The sequence below is a fragment of the Eretmochelys imbricata genome, chromosome 2 (assembly GCF_965152235.1).
Source record: "Eretmochelys imbricata isolate rEreImb1 chromosome 2, rEreImb1.hap1, whole genome shotgun sequence".
In the NCBI taxonomy this organism is placed as follows: domain Eukaryota; kingdom Metazoa; phylum Chordata; order Testudines; family Cheloniidae; genus Eretmochelys; species Eretmochelys imbricata.
In genome coordinates, this window is record NC_135573.1 from 153,653,950 (window position 1) to 153,672,930 (window position 18,981).

Sequence of the window (18,981 nt, forward strand, 5' to 3'; positions counted from 1 at the left end):
AGTAGGTGTCCCAGAGCTGTCCACAATCCAACCACACTACTTCTAGCTGGCGCCCATCAGATTCCTAAGAGTACAAGGAGGCGGATGTTGACCTGGGTCTGCAGGAACCGATAGTGCCAACAGGAATCTTGTCCTGGTTTCTGGATGAAGCTGTCACTCCACCTTCACCATCTCTAGTGGATGACCATGAGCAGTACAAGGGGCTCTGGCAGGGGATAGCCAATGACCTCCAGGTACCACTGGTGGAGGTCAGGGACTCCCAACATCAGCTCCTAGATACTCTGCAGCTGTAGGACTATGGAAGGTGGCGCTCCAAGTTAATGAGGATATCCAGGAGCCAGCCAGGTTGGTTTGGCACATTGCAGCCTCGTGCCTCCATGCCTAAGAGGGCTCAGAAACTCTGATTTGTCCCTGCCAAAGGGGCTGAATTTCTTTTCTTCCACCTGGCAACAATGCTGTGGTTGTACATACAGCCACAGAGAGAGAGAGACTGCAGCATCCCAGACCACGCCAGCTGACATGGGCTGAAAGAGGTTGGATCTTTGGGGACAAAAGACTTTTCTTCTACAAGCCTGCAACTCCATTTTGCTAACTATCGGGCCTTGTTAGCAAAATATGATTTTATGATTTTAACAATTACTCCAGGCTGGCCAACTTTAAGGACAAGCTTTCCTTGAGGACGGAGCCCAATTTCAGTCTTTCATAGACGGGCAAAGAAGGGAATTCAAGCTGCTGTGTACACTGCATCCACAGGCTTGGCCACTGGTATAGTCATGAGGCATGGGTCTTGGCATCACTCCTCAGGAAGGTCCAGTACACCATGCAGGACTTGCCTTTCGACAAGTCAGATTTGTTTAGCAGAAAATCAGATGAAAGACTCAACATCAATTCCTATGCTTCTTGGGAATTTACACTCTGGTCCAGAGGAGAAAACACCAGAGGCAGGTGTATAAGCCAAGGCTGCCCCCTCCGCAGATGTAGTGCCATAAGCATCCAGCCAAACCCCTGTGTAAGGAGAGGGTTCAGGGGCCTCTATTTTTTCAGCCCCCCTCTACTACCGGAACCTCTGATCATTCCCAGCTACCCACTAAGGGATGCTTTTGATACCTCAGTCAAGATCCACCCACCCCTATTGATGCCACCCACGTCTAACTCTCCCCTCCTTATCTTTGGGAGCTGCCTCTCACTTTGCACCCAAACTTGGGACTCTCTCTTGATAGTTGGGTATTAGAAATTATCCATCAAGCATACTCTGTAGAGTCCCCCATCCCCCCCCCCGTCCTCACAAAACCCTTCCTGGTCCCCCTTCAGGGACCATTTTCATGAGGTGTTTGGAGGCGGACTGCTTCCTCCTACAAGAGGTAATAAAACAAGTGCCAACTCAGTATCAAGGAAGAGGGTTCTATACCCTTTATTTTTTAGTCCCCCAAAAAGACAGAGGGTGGAGACGCATTCTGGACCTTCAACAACTGAGCATCTTTATTCAAAAGCCAAATTTAAGATGGTTACACTAGCATCACTAATCCGCTCTCTACAGGAGGGAATGTAGTTTGTGGCAAGCAACATGAAGGATGCCTATTTCCATGTAGATATCCATCTGTCCCACAGAAAGTTCCTTTTGGTTTTGAAGGGGTCAGGAACATTTGCAGTTCAGAGACCTTCCCTTTGGACTAGCAACAGCACCCAGAGTATTTACAGAGGTCGTCTTTGTGGTGGCAGCCCAAATGAGATGTCAGGATTACAGTTTTCCCATATCTCAGCAATTGGCTCGTAGTAAGTCATTGCAGCCATGAGTTCAGATCAGCATCTTCGTTCTTTCTACATCTTCTAGAAGCGCTGGGTGTCTGATAAAGTTCATCATCTGTGTGGGTGTTGAAAAAGACTTTTCTTTGTTTAAACAGAGTGACACTGGACTCCACTGCAACAAGAGCTTTCCTCCCCATGGAAAGATTTTAGTTAATGAGCAAGCTGATAGCACTCACAGACCAAGGACTATGGTCAGGATGTGCCTTTCTCTTCTGGGCCACATGGCCTCCTGTACTTATGACACACCATTCAGCAGGCTTCACACTCTACGCTGCCCACTGGCCTGGCTCTAGTCAGTCTACTCACCAAATCAGGATCTCATCAACAGCAGAGTGACTTTTCCCATCATGGTCGTATCTCTCTTACCAGGAGGTTGAACCCGGTACCGGGACCGCCTGGGAGGCCAGACTGCACATCCATTTACTGGAACTGAGAGCAGTCCACCTGGCTTGCAGGGCTTTTCTCTCACTCATTCATTCTTTTCATGTCCAAGTAATGACCAACAACATCACCATGGCTTTACATAAACAAACTGGGTAGAGCAAGATGTCTTCCCCTTTTCCTAGCAGTCAGGCTTTGGAACTGGTGCATCACAAACCACATCACTGTTCCAGCCTCATACCTTCCAAATGCCCAAAACTTCCCAGCAGATAACCTGAGCGGACACTTCTCTGCAGACCATGCATGGGAGATACTCCGCTCTATCCTGAGCTAGATATTCACGCAGTGGGGAACACTTCAATAGGATCTCTTCACGTCCCAAATGAACAGGAAGCTTCACTTGTACTTCTCCAGAGGAGCTATAGGTCACAGCTTCCAGGATGATGCTCTCCTGTTGTCATGGACAGACAATCTCAGAGATGCCTTTCCTCACATTCCCCTGTTACCACAGGTCTTGAGAAACATCCCTCAGGACAGGGCCAGAGTCATTCTTCTCATGCCCGACTGGCCCAGATACTTTTGGTCATGTAGCTCCTGAGAATGTCAAGCCATCCTCCTGTCAGGATCTGCCCGTTCCTGGATCTCCTTATTCAGGAAGGGGGCAGAATCAGACACCCCAATCCATACCCTCTCCACCTCATGGCCTAGTGTTTTGGATAGGCATCAGAACGAGAACACTCTTGCTCAGCGCCAAGCCAAGCTATTCCTACTCTAAGTAGGAAAGACTTAGAACTTGCTACCTAACTAAAAGGAGACACTTGTCTACCTAGGCTCAGAATAAACAGCCTCCTCCAACTTCTCCAAATATCCTAGTTGTTTAAGATTATTTCCTGTTTTTAAAAAACTAAGTCCTTCCATTAGCTCACCATGGGTCCATTTTGAAGCGGTCAGTGCCTTCCTGACAGCAAGGTTTATGAAAGGCCTAGTAAGACCTTTCTGCCAGTTGTAAAACCTATACCTGAATGTGACCTCAACCTCATCCTGTTAGCACTCACCAGGCCACCATTTGAACACGTAGTAACATGCTCCATGTCACACCTGTCCGTGAAAGTCATGTTTCTAGTTGCTATTACCTCAACCAGAAGGGTGAGTGAGATGGAGCCCTCCTAGCAGACCCACCATATGCTGTTTTTCTCCATTCACCTACAGCCTAAATTCTTCCTCAAGGTTATTTCTGAAATCCACATCAACCAAACTATCCGCTTACGTATTTTATTCCTGAAACCCTAAGCTTCTGCTAAGGAGAGGTGACATCATTCCCTCAACCTCAGACGTACCTTAGCGTTCTACCTGCAGGGGACCACACCTGTCAGAAAATCATTTAGGCTATTTCTTGCTATAGTGGAATGGACTCTAGGACAAGCTATATCCTCTCAGAGAATCTCTAAACTGAGTTCTGGTTACATCATCATGTGCTGTGAATTACCCCATGCAGAGGGAAGTGTGCTTCCACAAGTGCATAAGCTGCCTGTACAGCATCCCTGCAGAAAGTACCAAATCTGGACATATGCAGAGTGGCTACCTGGAGCTCCATTTACAAAACATTATGAGCTAATTCAGGCATCCTCACACACACCCTAGTCTCAACACTACTTGTCAATCACCCAGGTGTGGAATACACATAGGCGCTGGCACTTGAAGAAATGGAGGTTTACCTGTAACTGGAAGTTCTTCGAGATGTGTGGTCCCTATCTGTACTCCACTACTGCACCCTCTGTCCCGTCTGCTTCAGATCCTCCTCGATCCACGATAGGAGGAGGAACTGGAGAGGCTTCAGCCTGCACTTCCTCTTACACACTTGGTCTGGAGCATGAGGATGACTACTGAGTACACGCGGGCTGATGGACACTGCTTGTTAGACTTTCTGGACTGGGGTATATGGCACGCATGGGCACTCGCATGTGGAATACAGTTAGGGATCACACATCTTGAAGAAGTTCCAGTTACAGGGAAGTAACCTCTATTTTTAACTTTGTTTTCTTTTGTTATCTTATTAATTGTAATATAAGAGTCAAAACATTTAAACTTTTAGATACATGACAAATTATAATAAATCAGAACAATGAAGTTGAAACAAAATACTTTTGGAGTATTTCACTTCATGAAGAATTCTGAGATTTTGATGTTTCTGCCCTGATAAAGGATGAAACCAAAGTAGGGACATGCTGGCCGCCGCTTCCCACAGCTCCCATTGGCTGGGAAGAGTGAACCATGGCCACTGGGAGCTGCGGGCAGCTGTGCCTGTGGACGGTCAATGTAACCAAACTGTCTTACGGCCCACCAGCAGATTACCCTGATGGACCGCATGCGGCCTGTGGGCCACGGGTTGCCCACCGCTGTAGAGGGAGAAATCAGTGTTGAGCAACTTTTCTGAAACTGACACCAAAACCACACCGCTCTGCTATTATCTTATGAAGATACTTTTTCTTTTCTGTACTTATGGATGGCATATTGGGGCCCAAATCTACAAAAATGTATGAATGCTTTTGTGTGTGCTTGATATAGATATGCAGATCTCTATGTGCTCATCCTTGGATGATGGCTGGGTCCCCAAAGGTGGTACTTCAGTAAGGTTACTGAAGCCAGCAAAATCTCCAATGAGGAACAGTAACAGGAAATGAAAGTCATTCGTAACTGAGAATTGCTATTCAAAGTATTATTCTCCTATTTGCACATTTGTGTCAATTGTCTTTAAGATAACATATCTTTATTGGGAGAAGGCAGCCTATTCTGTTATGTAGTGCCATAAATACCTCATACAGTAAGGGATCTCTATACTACCACAACCATGTCAGGAAAGAATTCAGTTGCACAACTATGGTCCCTTTTAGAGTTAAAACATGGTTCTGTCTTTAATATAGATAATGCTTTAACTGTGTGTGATCTGTGTTTTTGAACTGTACTACAACCTTGGACACAGCAAAGCAGTAACATGGTTAAAGGGCACAGTTAAAACGTTCCCTGGCTGCAGCATCATAAACCTGCCTGCTGCTTATTGGCAACTTCCAGATAATGGCAACTTTTTGCTGCGAACCAAGAGATTGATAAGAAGCAGAATCCACTGTACATAAAAATATATTACATGAAACAAACTTAAATGACATTCAGTACTATGAATTTGTAAATTCTCTGGTGGATCATTTGGTGCCAGTGCAATTCCCCCTTCCCCCGCCCCCCCATTTCTAATACATCTGCAGAATTAGATCAGTTCTTTATAACTAAGACCCCTGAAAGTGTGTTTTGGATAGACATTCATAGAGTTTATAATAAGCCTTTGGGAACTTTGGCAGGAACTTCCATGCAAGTTAAGTAACAGCAAGTGGCAAATTGTGGCAGGAGATCAGTAATAGTATTCCATTAGTGCCTAGAACCTCAAGCAAGATTGAGGCTGCATTGTGCCTAGATGCTTTACAACAGTGGTTCTCAACAAGGGATATACCTACCCCTGGGGGTACGCAGAGCTCTGCCAGGGGGTATGTCAACACATCTAGATCAGTATTTCTCAACCTGATGGACGCAGGATGGGTTTAGGGGGGTCGCAAGTGCAGGCCCAGTCTCGGGGGTGACAAGCAGGACAATTGCCTGGGTCCTCAAGCCACAGGAGGCCCCACAAAGCTAAGTTACATGCCTCAGCCCCAGGTGGTGGGGTTTGGGCTTCAGGCTCCTGAAAGAGGCACAGCAGTCTGGAAAGGTTGAGAACCACTGCTTTATAAAGAGAGCAAATCCATGGAATGAGAAAAGCAGCAGCTCCACTGAATGTGCCTGCGTTGGCCTCCAGCCATTACAGTCAGTAAGGATCTGAGTGGTACAGGAGGAGGAGCAGCAGCCACTGGAAGCAGCATGCCCCTCCTGGGTTTCTGTGGATTTCAGTTTGGAAACCTGACAAGGAGCTGATGATGAGTCAACCAGTAGGTAGCTCCTCTCTATAGCTTCAAAATCACCCGAGAGGCAATTTAAAAAAAAAAAGGGGGGGGGGGTGGAGATGCAGCTATCCGCAAGGACCACTTAGCTTCTGAGCTGGTCATGCTGCCATGCAGGAGGGGGGCTATGAGGTCTGGGTGAATCTTCGGAAGTCTAAGGGGCAGAACCTCATGGCATTTCCTTGGACACAAATCCCACTCCCACATTCCACAAGGAATGTTTTAGAAGAAACCCCAAGCAGAAAACAGTGTCCTGTTCCTTACACAGAAAAATCTCTCATATGGAGCGTGTAGGCCTCTGTCTTAGTTACTAAAATCCCATTCTGCAAAGTACTTCTAAAGATGACCTTATATTTTACTCCGTGACTTGTTACTAAATTGACTGCCTATACCTTTTATAAATCTTTTTCTTCCAATTATTTTTTGTTTGAAACAGAAGCATAATGCAAATCTGAAAGCATTAAAGCCAGTCAAACTTGATACTGAGGTAAGATGCTTCCCTCTATTTAGTATTGAATCTTTTAATTATTTGTTAATTTGTATAAAGAATGTAGTGAGTGGAAAAAATGCAGTAAGTTTATCATGTACAGGAACAAGCCAAACTTGGAAAACTTGGATTAGAACTGCATTTGCTCACCTCTGATGTAGACTCTGAGACTGAGAAATGGGAGGACCAGGAGAATGAGATTGTGCACCATGGACAAAGTATATCCAGCATGGCCCACTCCATGTACTTATTTACCAGGTAATTACTCTGAATACAGTTTAAAAAGAAAAAAAGTATTTGTAGGACTTACAGAACCAGAGACAGGTTTTGGCTTTATTGAAAAAGCAGAACATTTCATAGGCAACTATAATTGAGTTTCATCCATATGCCTCCTGATTTTATATTCTAGTGTATAATACTTCATCAGTAAACAGCTTGGTAAGCTTTTCTAAGTGCTGGACATAATTGTGTTGGCAAGCAGCTCTTTTTAGGACCTTCTGTGAAAGATATATATTTTTTTTTTAAATAAACATACACTAAAATTTTCAAAGCTGACCAAGAGACTTAGTCACACAACTCCCATTTGAAAGGCAAACAGTAACTGTGGGACTCACTCCCTTCATCAGCTTTGAAAACATCAATGCTTATGTTTAAAAAAAAAAAAAAATTGACATTATTCAAATATAATTTTTGTAACAATTTTTAAAAGCAAAAAAGTCACATGTTAAGGTTAATCCTCCTTTAACTTACAAAAAAAATAGCTACATTCTGTTTTTCAAAATCTTGAAAACTGCAATTAAGGTTGCAGCAGGTCTTTCATCATAACCCCATATTCCAATGTTTGTAACTTCCTGAAAAAATGTCATTCTGCACAGAGAGGTCTGTCCAGATGTGATTTTTTTCATTTTGATTTTTAATGAGGAAAAACCCTTGCAACTATTGAAATGATTGAAGAATGAAAAAACTACTACTTCAGCATCTTATGACCTACATTTTGCTCACCAGTAAACACAAATGATAGAAAAATCCCTTCAGACTTTCCATTTAAATATCACTTTATACGTAATCATCTCCCCCACTTGGGTGGGGGGAAAAAAGATGGAGTTAGACTGAAAAAATCTGAAAGGTCATAACTGACAGGAAATGACAACTGGTTAGGATATTGAAAATATAAATTTTGTACAGAGTGGGCAGGTTAACATTTTAAGAACCTTTTAATATTTGCTTTCCCTGACTTTGTTTAAATGTGTAGCTTTAATGTTAATTATTGGAGGTTTTATCTATATAATAGAACATTTACTTGAAGTAAATCAAATTGAAACAAAGGAAATTAAAACAAATAGTAAAAGATTCTTTAACTATGTAAATAAACAGAGAAGAAGAAAAGATGTACAGCCACTGTGCTGTGAGGATGGGGTAGAAATCAAGGATAATGAAACTAAATGTATACTTTTGCCTTAATTTTCAGTAAGGATTACAATACAGATCTTGGGGGCTGTTGCCCCTTTTCTATCTGAGGGCCTAATCAAATTTCAGAGATCTTGGAGATGTTCCAGTTGGCATTTGAAATTGATGGTCTGGTATTTTCTTTGATGAAAACTTGTTTGTTTATAAGGAATGCACAAAGTCCTGCTTCTCTGAATGCAGGAGGCTTTTCTTAGTTTACAGCCCCAGGCCTCTTTAGCCAACACCAGACACAAAAGTGCTCTTGCTAGCTTTTTTTCTCTGGTCATACTGTAATCTGCAACTGTTTGTCTTACCTTACTTTTTGCATCTGCCTCTCTCTGTGTTCTGTTTATTCTGTGTGTGTGTGTGGTCTGCCCACTTAGTGCGAACTCTTGCGTGGGTTCACAACTCCCTTTTGTTTTAGGTGGGAGGGGACTTCTGATTAACTCAACCTAACAGTTACATTACTTGAAAGGCGTGTTCATACCCAGGGTATTGTCTACACTGCACAGTTGTCACCAAAACCTTTGTCTTTCGCGGGTACTTAAAAAGAAAAGGAAAAAAAAACCTGCGAAAGACACAAGCAGCAGTGTAAATGCAGCTTTGTCGGCAGGAGCACTCTCCAGGCTGGAAGTACCGCAAAAGAGCCTTGTCGCTAGAAGCTGCGTAGTGTAAACAAGCTCCCAGTCTGAGGTTTGTGATCAGAGCAGTGACCAGTGCCTCTCACCATAACAGGGCAAAAGCATGACAGCTAATGGGAAGGAGTGTATAGAAATGGAAATTACTACATCCACTGTGAAAGCAAAACCCAAAGAGCTTAATGCATACAGGGTAGGGGGACATAATGACTTCTCTCCCAGAATACTAGAAGAACTGACACATGGAATTGCAAGGATTTTTAATCTGTCCAACCATATGACTAGAGAATAGCAGACATAGTACCTATATTTAAGAAAGAGAAAAAGTTATCCGGACAACTACAGACCCATTAATCTGACTCCAATAGTATGTAAGACCTCAGAACAAGACATGGAGGTAAATGGAAAATGGGTTTACCAAAGGTAAATTGTGCAAGACTAATACTAATACATTAAGTTTTTTTTTTTAATAAAAACGGATTTTTGGTGTTTTGTGTTGGATTTTTTTTTTTAGACCAGAGAAATGTTGGATCTAAATCTGGACCTCACTCAACCATTTGATACAGTACCACAGGGGAAATTAATAGTTAAACTGGAGAACTTAGGGATTAGTTTAAGAATTAAGGGTGTGATTGACTGGCTATAGGGGAAATGTCAATAGGGTGTGCTGAAATTGGAACTATCTGTCTGGAAAGGAGGTTCCTAGTGGAGTTCAAGGTTTGCTCTGGGGACATTGACACAGAAAGGAGAGTGCTCATAAAATCTGATGACACAAAGTTGGGAGGCATCATCAATACAGAGGAGGACTGGAATATTTCACAGGAAGAAGAGGATGACCTTGAGGACTGGAGTAATAGAAATGAGATGAGATTTAATAGTGCAAAGTGCAAGGTCATGCACTTACGGATTTATAACAAGAATTTCTGCTATATGCTGAGGGATATATATCAGAGAGGTAAACACCAGGGAGGGTGAAGAGCTTTTAAAGCTAAAGGACAACGTTGGCACAAGAAAAAATAGATATAAACTGTTCGTGAATAAATTTGAGCTGGAAATTAGAACGTTTCTGACCATTAGAGAAGTGAGGTTCTGGAACAGCTTCGCAATAGGAGTAGCGGGGGCAAACAACCTAACTGGTTTTAAGATGGAACTGGATCATTTGTGAAATGGGGGTTGCCTCTGATAGCAGGGGACTAGACTCTGTGACCTTGGATGTTCCTTCCAGTCCTCTGTTCAGATAAGCAGACTGGCTGTATATAATGGCTACATTTGGTGAAGTTCTAGGAGGAGAAAAAGCATGTAAACCATATTATGTAAAAAACAAGGGAACAGACTAAGCAATCACCAGCTGTACATGGTATTAATTCTGTTATTGTCTCTTTCAGAGGAGAAGGGCTGCTGAAGACTACCCAGGATTTATTTCACCAAGCAGAGGTAATTTATATTGAGAAAACAGGGATTAGTAAACTGTCTAAGATGCTGTTAATGGCCAGTTTGTGGTGTTCTTGTATCTGAATTACAGAGCAATTTAAAGCTCTGCAGTTGAGGTCCTTAGCATTAAAAATTCCCAGACACCCCATAACTAAGGTAGTATTTTTCCTGAAAGTCAGCATACCTGCATTCCAGGAATTAGTTTGAGGGGCTACTATTAAAATATTAAGACAGTGCTCATCAAGCTTTGACGTTCTGTAATTTGGATATTAGTTTGAGAAAGGTGTAAAATTTCTGTACAAATCAGTTTGCGAAGGGACTCTTGTTTATTGAATCTTAATAGTCTAAGATACCAGATTAATCCCAAGGAAGCATAGGGAAGATTGTACGACCCAGATCCTACATACACTCACGGACCAAATGTGTGCTGCTGCTATGGTGGCTCCTTAAAAGGCCCCTTCGCTTTCTACAGGCTCGGGCATAGATTTCTCTGCTGTGTGCCACTCAGCTCAGTTGTAACTGACGTTCCATCCTTCCCTGAGCAGCATGCAGCTGCCTTTTGAGCAGGAGGAAGGGGGAAAGCAAAAGAATTTAAATAATAGAAAAGACAAGAAGGAATGCAGGAGAATATAGCATAAAAGGACATGGGATAGAAAATGAATTTTGGAGATGGAGGATGAGTGGGTAGTAGTGGCAACTCTTAGGGCAATACATGGGAACAGAGGAGCACCAGGAGGCATCCATAGACCAAATCCTTGCAAGGACTTCAACAAAGAAAATTTGGGAACCACTGAGTGAAAATGAAACCTCATCACTCTGCATCCATGTGCTGAATCTTTGCAGGGAAAGCAATTTTTTTATCTGAGAAAATGTCATTTTGTCCTGTATCATGTAATTTCAAAATTGCCTAAAAATGCAGGCAGATGTATATAATTTTAAATATTTCCAGAGCATGGCACATTGCTTTGTTGTAATACTAAGTAGTAGTCTGTTGCAATGGTTCTCAACCAGGTGTACGTGTACCCCTGTGGGTACATCAGCTCATGTAGATATTTGCCTAGCTTTACAACAGGCTGCATAAAAAGCACTAGCGAAGTCAGTACAAACTAAAATGTCACACAGACATACTCTATACTATACACGGAAATGTCAGTACAATATTTATATTCCAATTGATTTATTTTATAATTCTATTGAAAATAAGCATTTTTTCACTAATAGCGTGCTGTGATACTTTTGTATTTTTGTGTCTGATTTTGTAAGCAAGTAGTTTTTAAGTGAGGTGAAACTTGAGGGTATGCAAGACAAATCAGACTCCTGAAAGGGGTACAATAGCCTGGAAAGGTTGAGAGCCACTGGTCTATTGTTCTTGAACTATCCAATGTATTTGCAAAATAAACAAACAACTGTGAATAACTTTTGTTTCAGGTTTTTGCTACAGAGGGCATAAAGCTTGCTTCAGTTCTTACTGCCTTTTCTAATCAGGTAATGTATGACTAACAAATGGTACAAGTGATTATTTACTTCCCTACTTTATTACACTTGTGTTTGCCTGGAAGCTTGGGGTCACTGGTTTTCCTTGTAACTTACATATATGTTCTGTGATTGTAACACTGAATGGTTTTAACATCTTAAAATGTATTTCAGCTAGAAGACGATGACACACCTTTGCTTTTGTTGGAGATTGACAAGCTGATCCCTGTGTGCCAGCAGCTTCAGATAACAGCTAAAACCACTGTTCAGGGGAAAAATGCTACATTTACAAAGGTAAGATTTTTTAAAAAAAAAAACATTTTAGGAGAAGCATCCAAGCCTTGTTTTGAAATCTCATTTACTTGCCTACTTCAGCTGTTTGCACAAAAAACAGAACTGCTGATTTAAATCTGGTCCATTCTAGTAGGGTTTTTTCTTTTATCACAAAACAGTCGTGAGTGGTGATGAAAATGCGGAACTTTCTGATCCCCCACACAAGGATATGAGCTCTGTCCCACTAATGCCTCAGTTGTGCTGTCTTGCCCAGAATGAACAGCAGAAGTTACTCCCCTTTCCTAACAAGAATATTCTGTTTAAAATTTAAACGTGTTTTTAAAAAACGATATAGAATAGCCAAAATATAGAGGAGCAGAAGAACTCCTCCTCTTTCGAAGAAGCCGTTCTATCTACTGGCTCTGGAGATTTGACCCACTTGTTAACTATACTCTGAACTGTTTGCTTCAGTTTCAGACATGTCCAGAGGAGAAGAATTTCTTCAGGAAAGATACAGTACCTCTTGCTTTCAGTGTTCCTGTAGGTGGTGGTCTCATTGCACTGTCATTTCTACCATTGTTTTTCCTCACTAGCAGTGAAGGCTGTCATTGATGCTTGGCTGCTCTCTTATCGTTAGGCTTTATCCACACTGGAAATTGGCTTCAATTCTAGATATCAGTGGACAGCCATTGATGTACCTGAATTGTTCCAAACCATAAGTAGGGACAAAGTCAAGATTTGTACAAATGAACTTATCTCTGCTTGAAACTGGGGTAAGCTCTACCTGAAAATTGTGGCTGTCCTTGTTTATGCTTGAGATTTGCCCTGGTCCACCTACATTGCCAAATTCCCAGTGTGGATATGGTCTTAGAAAGTCAGGTGCTACGCAAAGGAATCATAAACTATCAGGGTTGGAAGGGACCTCAGGAGGTCATCTAGTCCAACCCCCTGCTCAAAGCAGGACCAATCCCCAATTTTTGCCCCAGATCCCTAAATGACCCCCTCAAAGATTGAGCTCACAACCCTGGGTTTAGCAGGCCAATGCTCAAACCACTGAGCTATCCCTCCCCTCCTTAAGAAATATTGGGAAGCCAAGTTTTTCATTCCCCTGTCTCAAGGCTTAAGACAGTTCTTGGCTCCATAAACTTCTCTGAGCAATATTCCTCTGGAAACTTGAATTTGGCTCACATTGACTCTAGAGCCTTAGGTAGCAATTCCTATGTAAATAATAGGTCAGTTATGCATCTCTACGCTATAAACACAACCAGTGTTGATTTAGCAAATCATTGTTGTCCTAAAAGTTTCCCCCATAGTTCTTGTCAGTCTGTTATGGAAAAATAGGACACAGTTGCCAAATGGCTTCCCTTTAATTCTTTCTCTGTACTTTGAAAGGTGATGAGATTATGCCATTTACTGTGAAAAGGATAAAAGATAAAGCTATTTCTTTCATCTGCCATCAATGAAGACTAACTCTTGGGGAGACTGAATTGTGGGAACCTCCTGATGATAAATTCAGATCTTAATAAATTGCAAATGGATGATGCCATCCTTTGGATTTACTGTTATGAAATATTCCAGAAAAATATATTTGCCCATTAGAGGCAATTCTATTTCTGGGCTCTCTACATGGAAGAAGAGGGTGAATAGAGGTTTTAAAAAGAGCTTAACTTTTCTTCCACACAGTCTTCTGCTTCTGTACACTACCTTCATGCTAAGTAGGCTCTTGTTACCTCTACTTAGGTAATACCCTGTTATGCAAACCAGCAATATGGAGTTCAATCCAAACATTTACCACTCACTGTTCCTGGTGAAAGCTTTCATGTTGGATGCTGGTTTTGGCGGGGCTGTCCTACATACACTGTTCAAGAAGGCTTCTCACCTACCTGCTGGATAACTGCCTGTTGATTACCACGCATGAAATTTGTGTAGAAAATCATTTGAAGAAAGAATGGTTACTTACAATTCCTGTGCATCTTTGAGATGTGTTACCCACACAGATTCCATATCCTGTCGTCTTTTCCCTACTCTTTATGTCATGGGCTATGGGAACCAAGAAGGCACAGGCGTGGTCCGAATGGATACTGCTATTCAAAATAATTCAATGTCAGGCATAAGTATGCCAACAATGGAAGTTGTGTGGACAACACATTTAGAAGTATCCACAGGTAAGTAACTGTTCTCTCATGCTCTCAGAAAGAGAACATGTTAGTGACATAGAACTGCAGTCTTGGTGTTCAGTGCATACCCTTACCAGTTATTATAAGACAGATGCTATCTGTAGGCTAATGTGGAATTACTGAAAACAGCTGTCGCCTTAAATTGCATCCAAGTGTTAATAAAAAATCCAGATGAGGAATTCAAGAGAGCTAGTATATCCTGGATGGTACTGGAAAGTTCTGAATTCTGATTGGTCCTTCCTTGTTTTGTGAAAGAAGGTAAAACCTCTACCTCCATAGATTGGATTGTCAGATCCCTCTTGCAAGTAAATTGTTCTTTCTGGAGGAAGTAGAAGACAACTAACACTTCATTTTCCAATACAGAACAGGGAAAATGTCAAAGGACAAATACTATTAATAATTCAAGCTGAGTCTGTGCCACACAGATGCATTTCATAAAAGTGTGAAGAGACTGTTCCTTGTCAATTTTAAAAAGGAAGAATCTGTTCATATTTTAAAGGGTCAGCATGTGATATTCTCATCTAATTATGATTTTTACATGAATTCTGTTTTAGGTTGACACATGCATTCGGAAAACAAAAGGTGTGATGACCATATTATCCCAAGTTCTCCCACTCAGCTGCAAGCTACTGAAAAAGGTGAGTTAATGATCCATTTGCAGCAATGAGACAAAATAAAACCATCCTGCTTCTCTGCTTTTTGTTTTGTTTTTATAGTGTGGAACTGGAAATGGCTGGCTTAAATCACCTCATCCATGGAGAGAGAACAGATTACAAACAAATACAAATGACGACAGTATGGAAGGGAAAACTGATGCCTTTGGAATAAAATCCTTGGAACATCATGTAGCAAATCTGACATTTTTAGAGAGCAAATAATAGTATTTAGGAATGGAAGAATTTCATGTGGAAATTACAAACTGGCTCAAGTTTCAAAGTTGCTTTCTTTTGTGAAAGATAAAGCAGGTTATTTGAATTAGAGCTGTTGTGACCTTCTCACATCTAATAGATGTCCTGGTACTTAACAGTAAGAGTTGCATCATCGGTCAGTTTTTAACTGTTCTGTATTTTTATAATGTGAATGTGTCTCCTTTGCTCAACATTAATGCTGTTAGTTACAAAAATAACACTTGTGAACATCTTAATGGAAGTTTCACCCAAAGATGCTGCTAATGGACATTTATGCAGAGAAACTGGATAGTTTGAGGATATGTGCTGCATATACTACTGCTGTGGAAGTTTGTCAGTCTCATTGTTGGCCAATATCCAGAAGATAATCTGGAAGGCTCTGGCCTCAAGCACTGAATGTTGCTGTCTTAACTATGAGATACTTCTGCAATGAACGAAAGCCTCCTGCTGGTTTGCAATACACATGCCAATTTTTTTAGGCTAGTTTGATTTAAATAATTTAATTTTACTGCTGTCAATCTGAACTAATGATGTGTTCATCCTCCAGACACATTTTATATTTCCAGTGAATACTTAAGAATTCTCTTCGGTTTAGTGATAAATAGCTGATCTTACTGCTGCTTTTGATTTATCATCAAAACTTAGAGTAGGATTTGAAATGCATGTGAAACTACTGAAATCTTCATTTAGAATGTATGGCATATTTAAGTTTCATAAAGTAGATTTTTACAGTGCAAGATTTAGAACGCTTAGAAAAGATATTTTGATAGCAATTATGACCAATCGTTGTACAAAGGGCATTATTTGATTCCAAGCCACTATACTCTAACCACAAGTGAAATATACATTTAACGTTGGAGATGCCTGTTTGCTCTTTGTACAGATGCCATACCTTATTTTGTTGGCCTTGTATATCATTAGTCTTTGTTTTCTTTTTTCTTTAAAACTTAGGGTTTTTTTCCTTGTTTTACTACTTTGAGAACAGTCGAGTACTCTAAGGGATTCAGGTCTTAAGGGTATTTAATTCTTGTAGGGCATCGTCATCTCACCAGTAGCTCTGTGTGTGTCCTTCGCTGGTAATAGACATCACAATGGGGATGCTGGCTTTGCAGCACCAAAGAAGAAATAGCTGAAATCCTCAACACTAGGGATTGGGGATTAATCTTGATCAGTCAGAAATGGTTTTCATTTGTGTATCTGTGTAAGATGACTTAAGTGAAACTAAGGTTTTTTCCTTATGACATTAAGCACTAGAAAGATAGTTATTTTTCTACACTGAACCTGTCAAAAAGATGCAGAAGACTTAAATGTTTAAACTGTTTATTTCTGTATGAAATAAAATGATGACTGTTTACTGATCACTTGTTTAAAAAACAACAAACATTTCATTCCCCTACATTAAGTCTGTACAATTTTACAACTCTTTCATGTTACAACTCTTGAACTATGGGCTATACTGGAAGTAGATGATTACAAGTGTTATCTATGCAATACTTAATTCTGAAGCTACTCACAGTGTAGTTCAGACATTTATGTATTCAGTTAAATACAGAGCTTCATGAAGTGGAATTAAAACGTTTCAACAAAACTTCTTCATATTCCTTTGGTGTCAGAAGTCCTTGAGTTATGGTCTTACTTTCTTCAAATTTGGGTAGTACAACTGCAATGTATCCCTCAGTAGATGGCTAGAAAATAAGACCATGATATATATAGCACAGGAATAAAAAGGAAAAAAAACAATGTAAGCAAAATTCTTACCTTTTCTTGTAGAATAGCTGGATTATCCAGAATGTTTTCATTAACTTCCATCAACCGCCCTCTGATACAACTGCAAAGCGGTTTCAGTGTTAGTAAAACCATGCTTTGTAATCAAAATACCAAAAAAAAAAAAAAAAAAATACTTACCTATATATAGTATATTCTTCTCCATCTGAAGAAGATATCCTGCACAGAGGGGCAAGTTCTGTTAGAAACTGAGCACCCTGCATGTGAAACAAAGAATTCCTATGACTGTAAGAAGTTTGTTTGTTTGTTTTTCCAAGTGTGGCCTTCCTAGCATATTGAGAGAAAATTCTGAACCTTGTTACAATCAGCAGTACAAAGTAGTCACGTGTTTCGAGATTGTTTGTTTGTTTTAAAAGACTTTTGGTCTCAGTTTTATCTTTTTCTAAATTTTTCACATGACTAAAAGTAACTGCTGTTGTTATCCACAATGCAGGAACCAAATATCCCCCTAAGGATTTCTTTTTAACAGTGTAAATGAACTGAAATAAGTGTGTGTGGACATTTACATGAAACTAAGACAGTTATATTAAGGCCTGGTCTACACTGGGGGCAGGGGGGGAAGTCTATCTAAATTATGCAACTTCAGCTATGTGAATAATGTAGCTGAAGTTGATGTACTTAGATCTACTTATCATGGTGTCTTTACTGCGGAAAGTTGACAGCTGACGCTCTCCCGTCGACTCCGCCTGCGCCTCTTGCCTTGGTGGAGTACCGGAGTCGACAGGAGAGTGCTTGGCAGTTGATAAATCGACCCCTGCTGGTAATGTAGACAAGCCCTAAAATAAAGAAGTTTATTTTGTTGTTCTTTGGGTGTAGACCAGCCCTCAGGAGTTATCTACACATATCTCTAACAGCTTACTTAAACCAAAATCAGTTTAGCTCAAACTCTGGTTCTAAATCAACATAAGCTAAATTGAAATGAGTGTCCACACTACCTTTTGCACTGGTTTAACTAAAGGTGTAATTTCAATGTGACTGTTTTTAGACAACCCCTAAGCTTGCCATATATATTTTCAACAAAAGGGCAGTTTTCATGTCCATTAAGTCCTTGACATCTCTGAAGAGGCTTTTAATGTTTGAGATCTAGTTTTTTTAAAATAAAAGACATGACACCTTTAAGCCCTATACACCATAGGGAAAGTCTGACATTTTTCACCACTTAACACCAGTATGGGCAAACTACTTTAGACAACCCTAGCACTGGTACTGTAACAGTATTACATATTCCTCAGAACAGATCTAAGGAATGGGGTGCTTAGTATAGACACTGCTGCAGGTATTTGAAGAGCAGTCTAGGTTGGAGTTCTTTAATCTTGGAGGATCTGCACCAATGTCAACAATGGTAGACCACGTAAGAATTTCTTTCTGGGAAAGGAACCAGCCTCTGATATAGTGGATCCTTTTTATGTTACCATTAGAGATAAGCATTTCAAGGACTTAAGTAAAACGTCAACTGACAAGATAGTTTTAAAATTAAAAAAAGAAAAAACCCATACCCGCTTTGACTTTCCAGAGACTTTATTTTGAAGTCTACTGCAGTTGGCACTGATTTGGTAATTAATACTCTTAATTGTTTTTCCATTTTGAAGAAGAGGATGAGCTTCTGCCAGCGTGATGACACAGATTCTGCAAGAAAAGTTAGTTACCTACTGTACTTAAGCTTCATCCCTGGGATTGTTTAGCCTTCTAATATGCAAATAACTGCCTCCCGTAGTAAGTTAGTTCTAAGAAAAGCAATATTTTCTTATTCAACTCAGCTGCTACCAAGGGCATGTCTTCACTCCATGGTTCACTCAGGCTCTTCATGGGGTGTTGCCCCTCACACACAAAACCCAACTTTAGTGGAGAGTTCAACACAGACTACCTGGTTCATCTGGGACTGCAGGCTAAAACTTCTGAACATTTCACTAGGGTTGCTCACCTGCCCCCACTTTGTAGCGAGCTAAGCCACTCAAGTAAGGCCTCATCTGGAGTACTGTGTCAAGTTTTGGGCCCCACACTACAAGAAGCATGTGGATAAATTGGAGAGAGTCCAGCGAAGGGCAACAAAAATGATTAGGGGTCTGGAACACATGATTTATGAGGAGAGGCTGAGGGAACTGGGATTGTTTAGTCTGCAGAAGAGAAGACTGAGGGGGATTTGATAGCTGCTTTCAACTACCTGAGAGGTGGTTCCAGAGAGGATGGTTCTAGACT

The 18,981-nt window shown here is 40.9% G+C and overlaps 2 protein-coding genes across 5 annotated transcripts in view; one reads left to right on the forward strand and one right to left on the reverse strand.

Moving 5' to 3' along the window:
- Positions 1 to 16,598, forward strand: part of CTNNAL1 (catenin alpha like 1) — a 121,055-nt gene extending 104,457 nt beyond the window's left edge. The window contains exons 13-19 of the mRNA XM_077810844.1: positions 6,604 to 6,654; positions 6,758 to 6,912; positions 10,124 to 10,172; positions 11,598 to 11,654; positions 11,817 to 11,936; positions 14,647 to 14,730; positions 14,809 to 16,598. Of these exons, the coding sequence (XP_077666970.1) occupies positions 6,604 to 6,654; positions 6,758 to 6,912; positions 10,124 to 10,172; positions 11,598 to 11,654; positions 11,817 to 11,936; positions 14,647 to 14,730; positions 14,809 to 14,970 (678 nt within the window). The 3' untranslated portion in view covers positions 14,971 to 16,598. The remainder of the gene's footprint in view (positions 1 to 6,603; positions 6,655 to 6,757; positions 6,913 to 10,123; positions 10,173 to 11,597; positions 11,655 to 11,816; positions 11,937 to 14,646; positions 14,731 to 14,808) is intronic.
- ABITRAM (actin binding transcription modulator) overlaps positions 1 to 18,981 on the reverse strand; it is a 46,948-nt gene that overhangs the window by 12,991 nt on the left and 14,976 nt on the right. Inside the window, exons 3-7 of one of the 4 annotated variants that reach the window (XR_013345240.1) lie at positions 18,282 to 18,411; positions 17,418 to 17,561; positions 16,906 to 16,944; positions 16,759 to 16,828; positions 16,618 to 16,685 (exon numbers count right to left, since the gene is read on the reverse strand). Coding sequence is in view for 3 of the 4 variants with exons in the window: in XM_077810846.1 (XP_077666972.1) it covers positions 16,557 to 16,685; positions 16,759 to 16,828; positions 16,906 to 16,982; positions 18,282 to 18,411 (406 nt within the window). In the remaining variant the exon portion in view is untranslated. Of the gene's footprint in view, positions 1 to 16,303; positions 16,686 to 16,758; positions 16,829 to 16,905; positions 16,983 to 17,417; positions 17,562 to 18,281; positions 18,412 to 18,981 lie in introns of those variants that run through there. The other 3 variants (XM_077810846.1, XM_077810848.1, XM_077810847.1) reach the window with 3 other exon arrangements.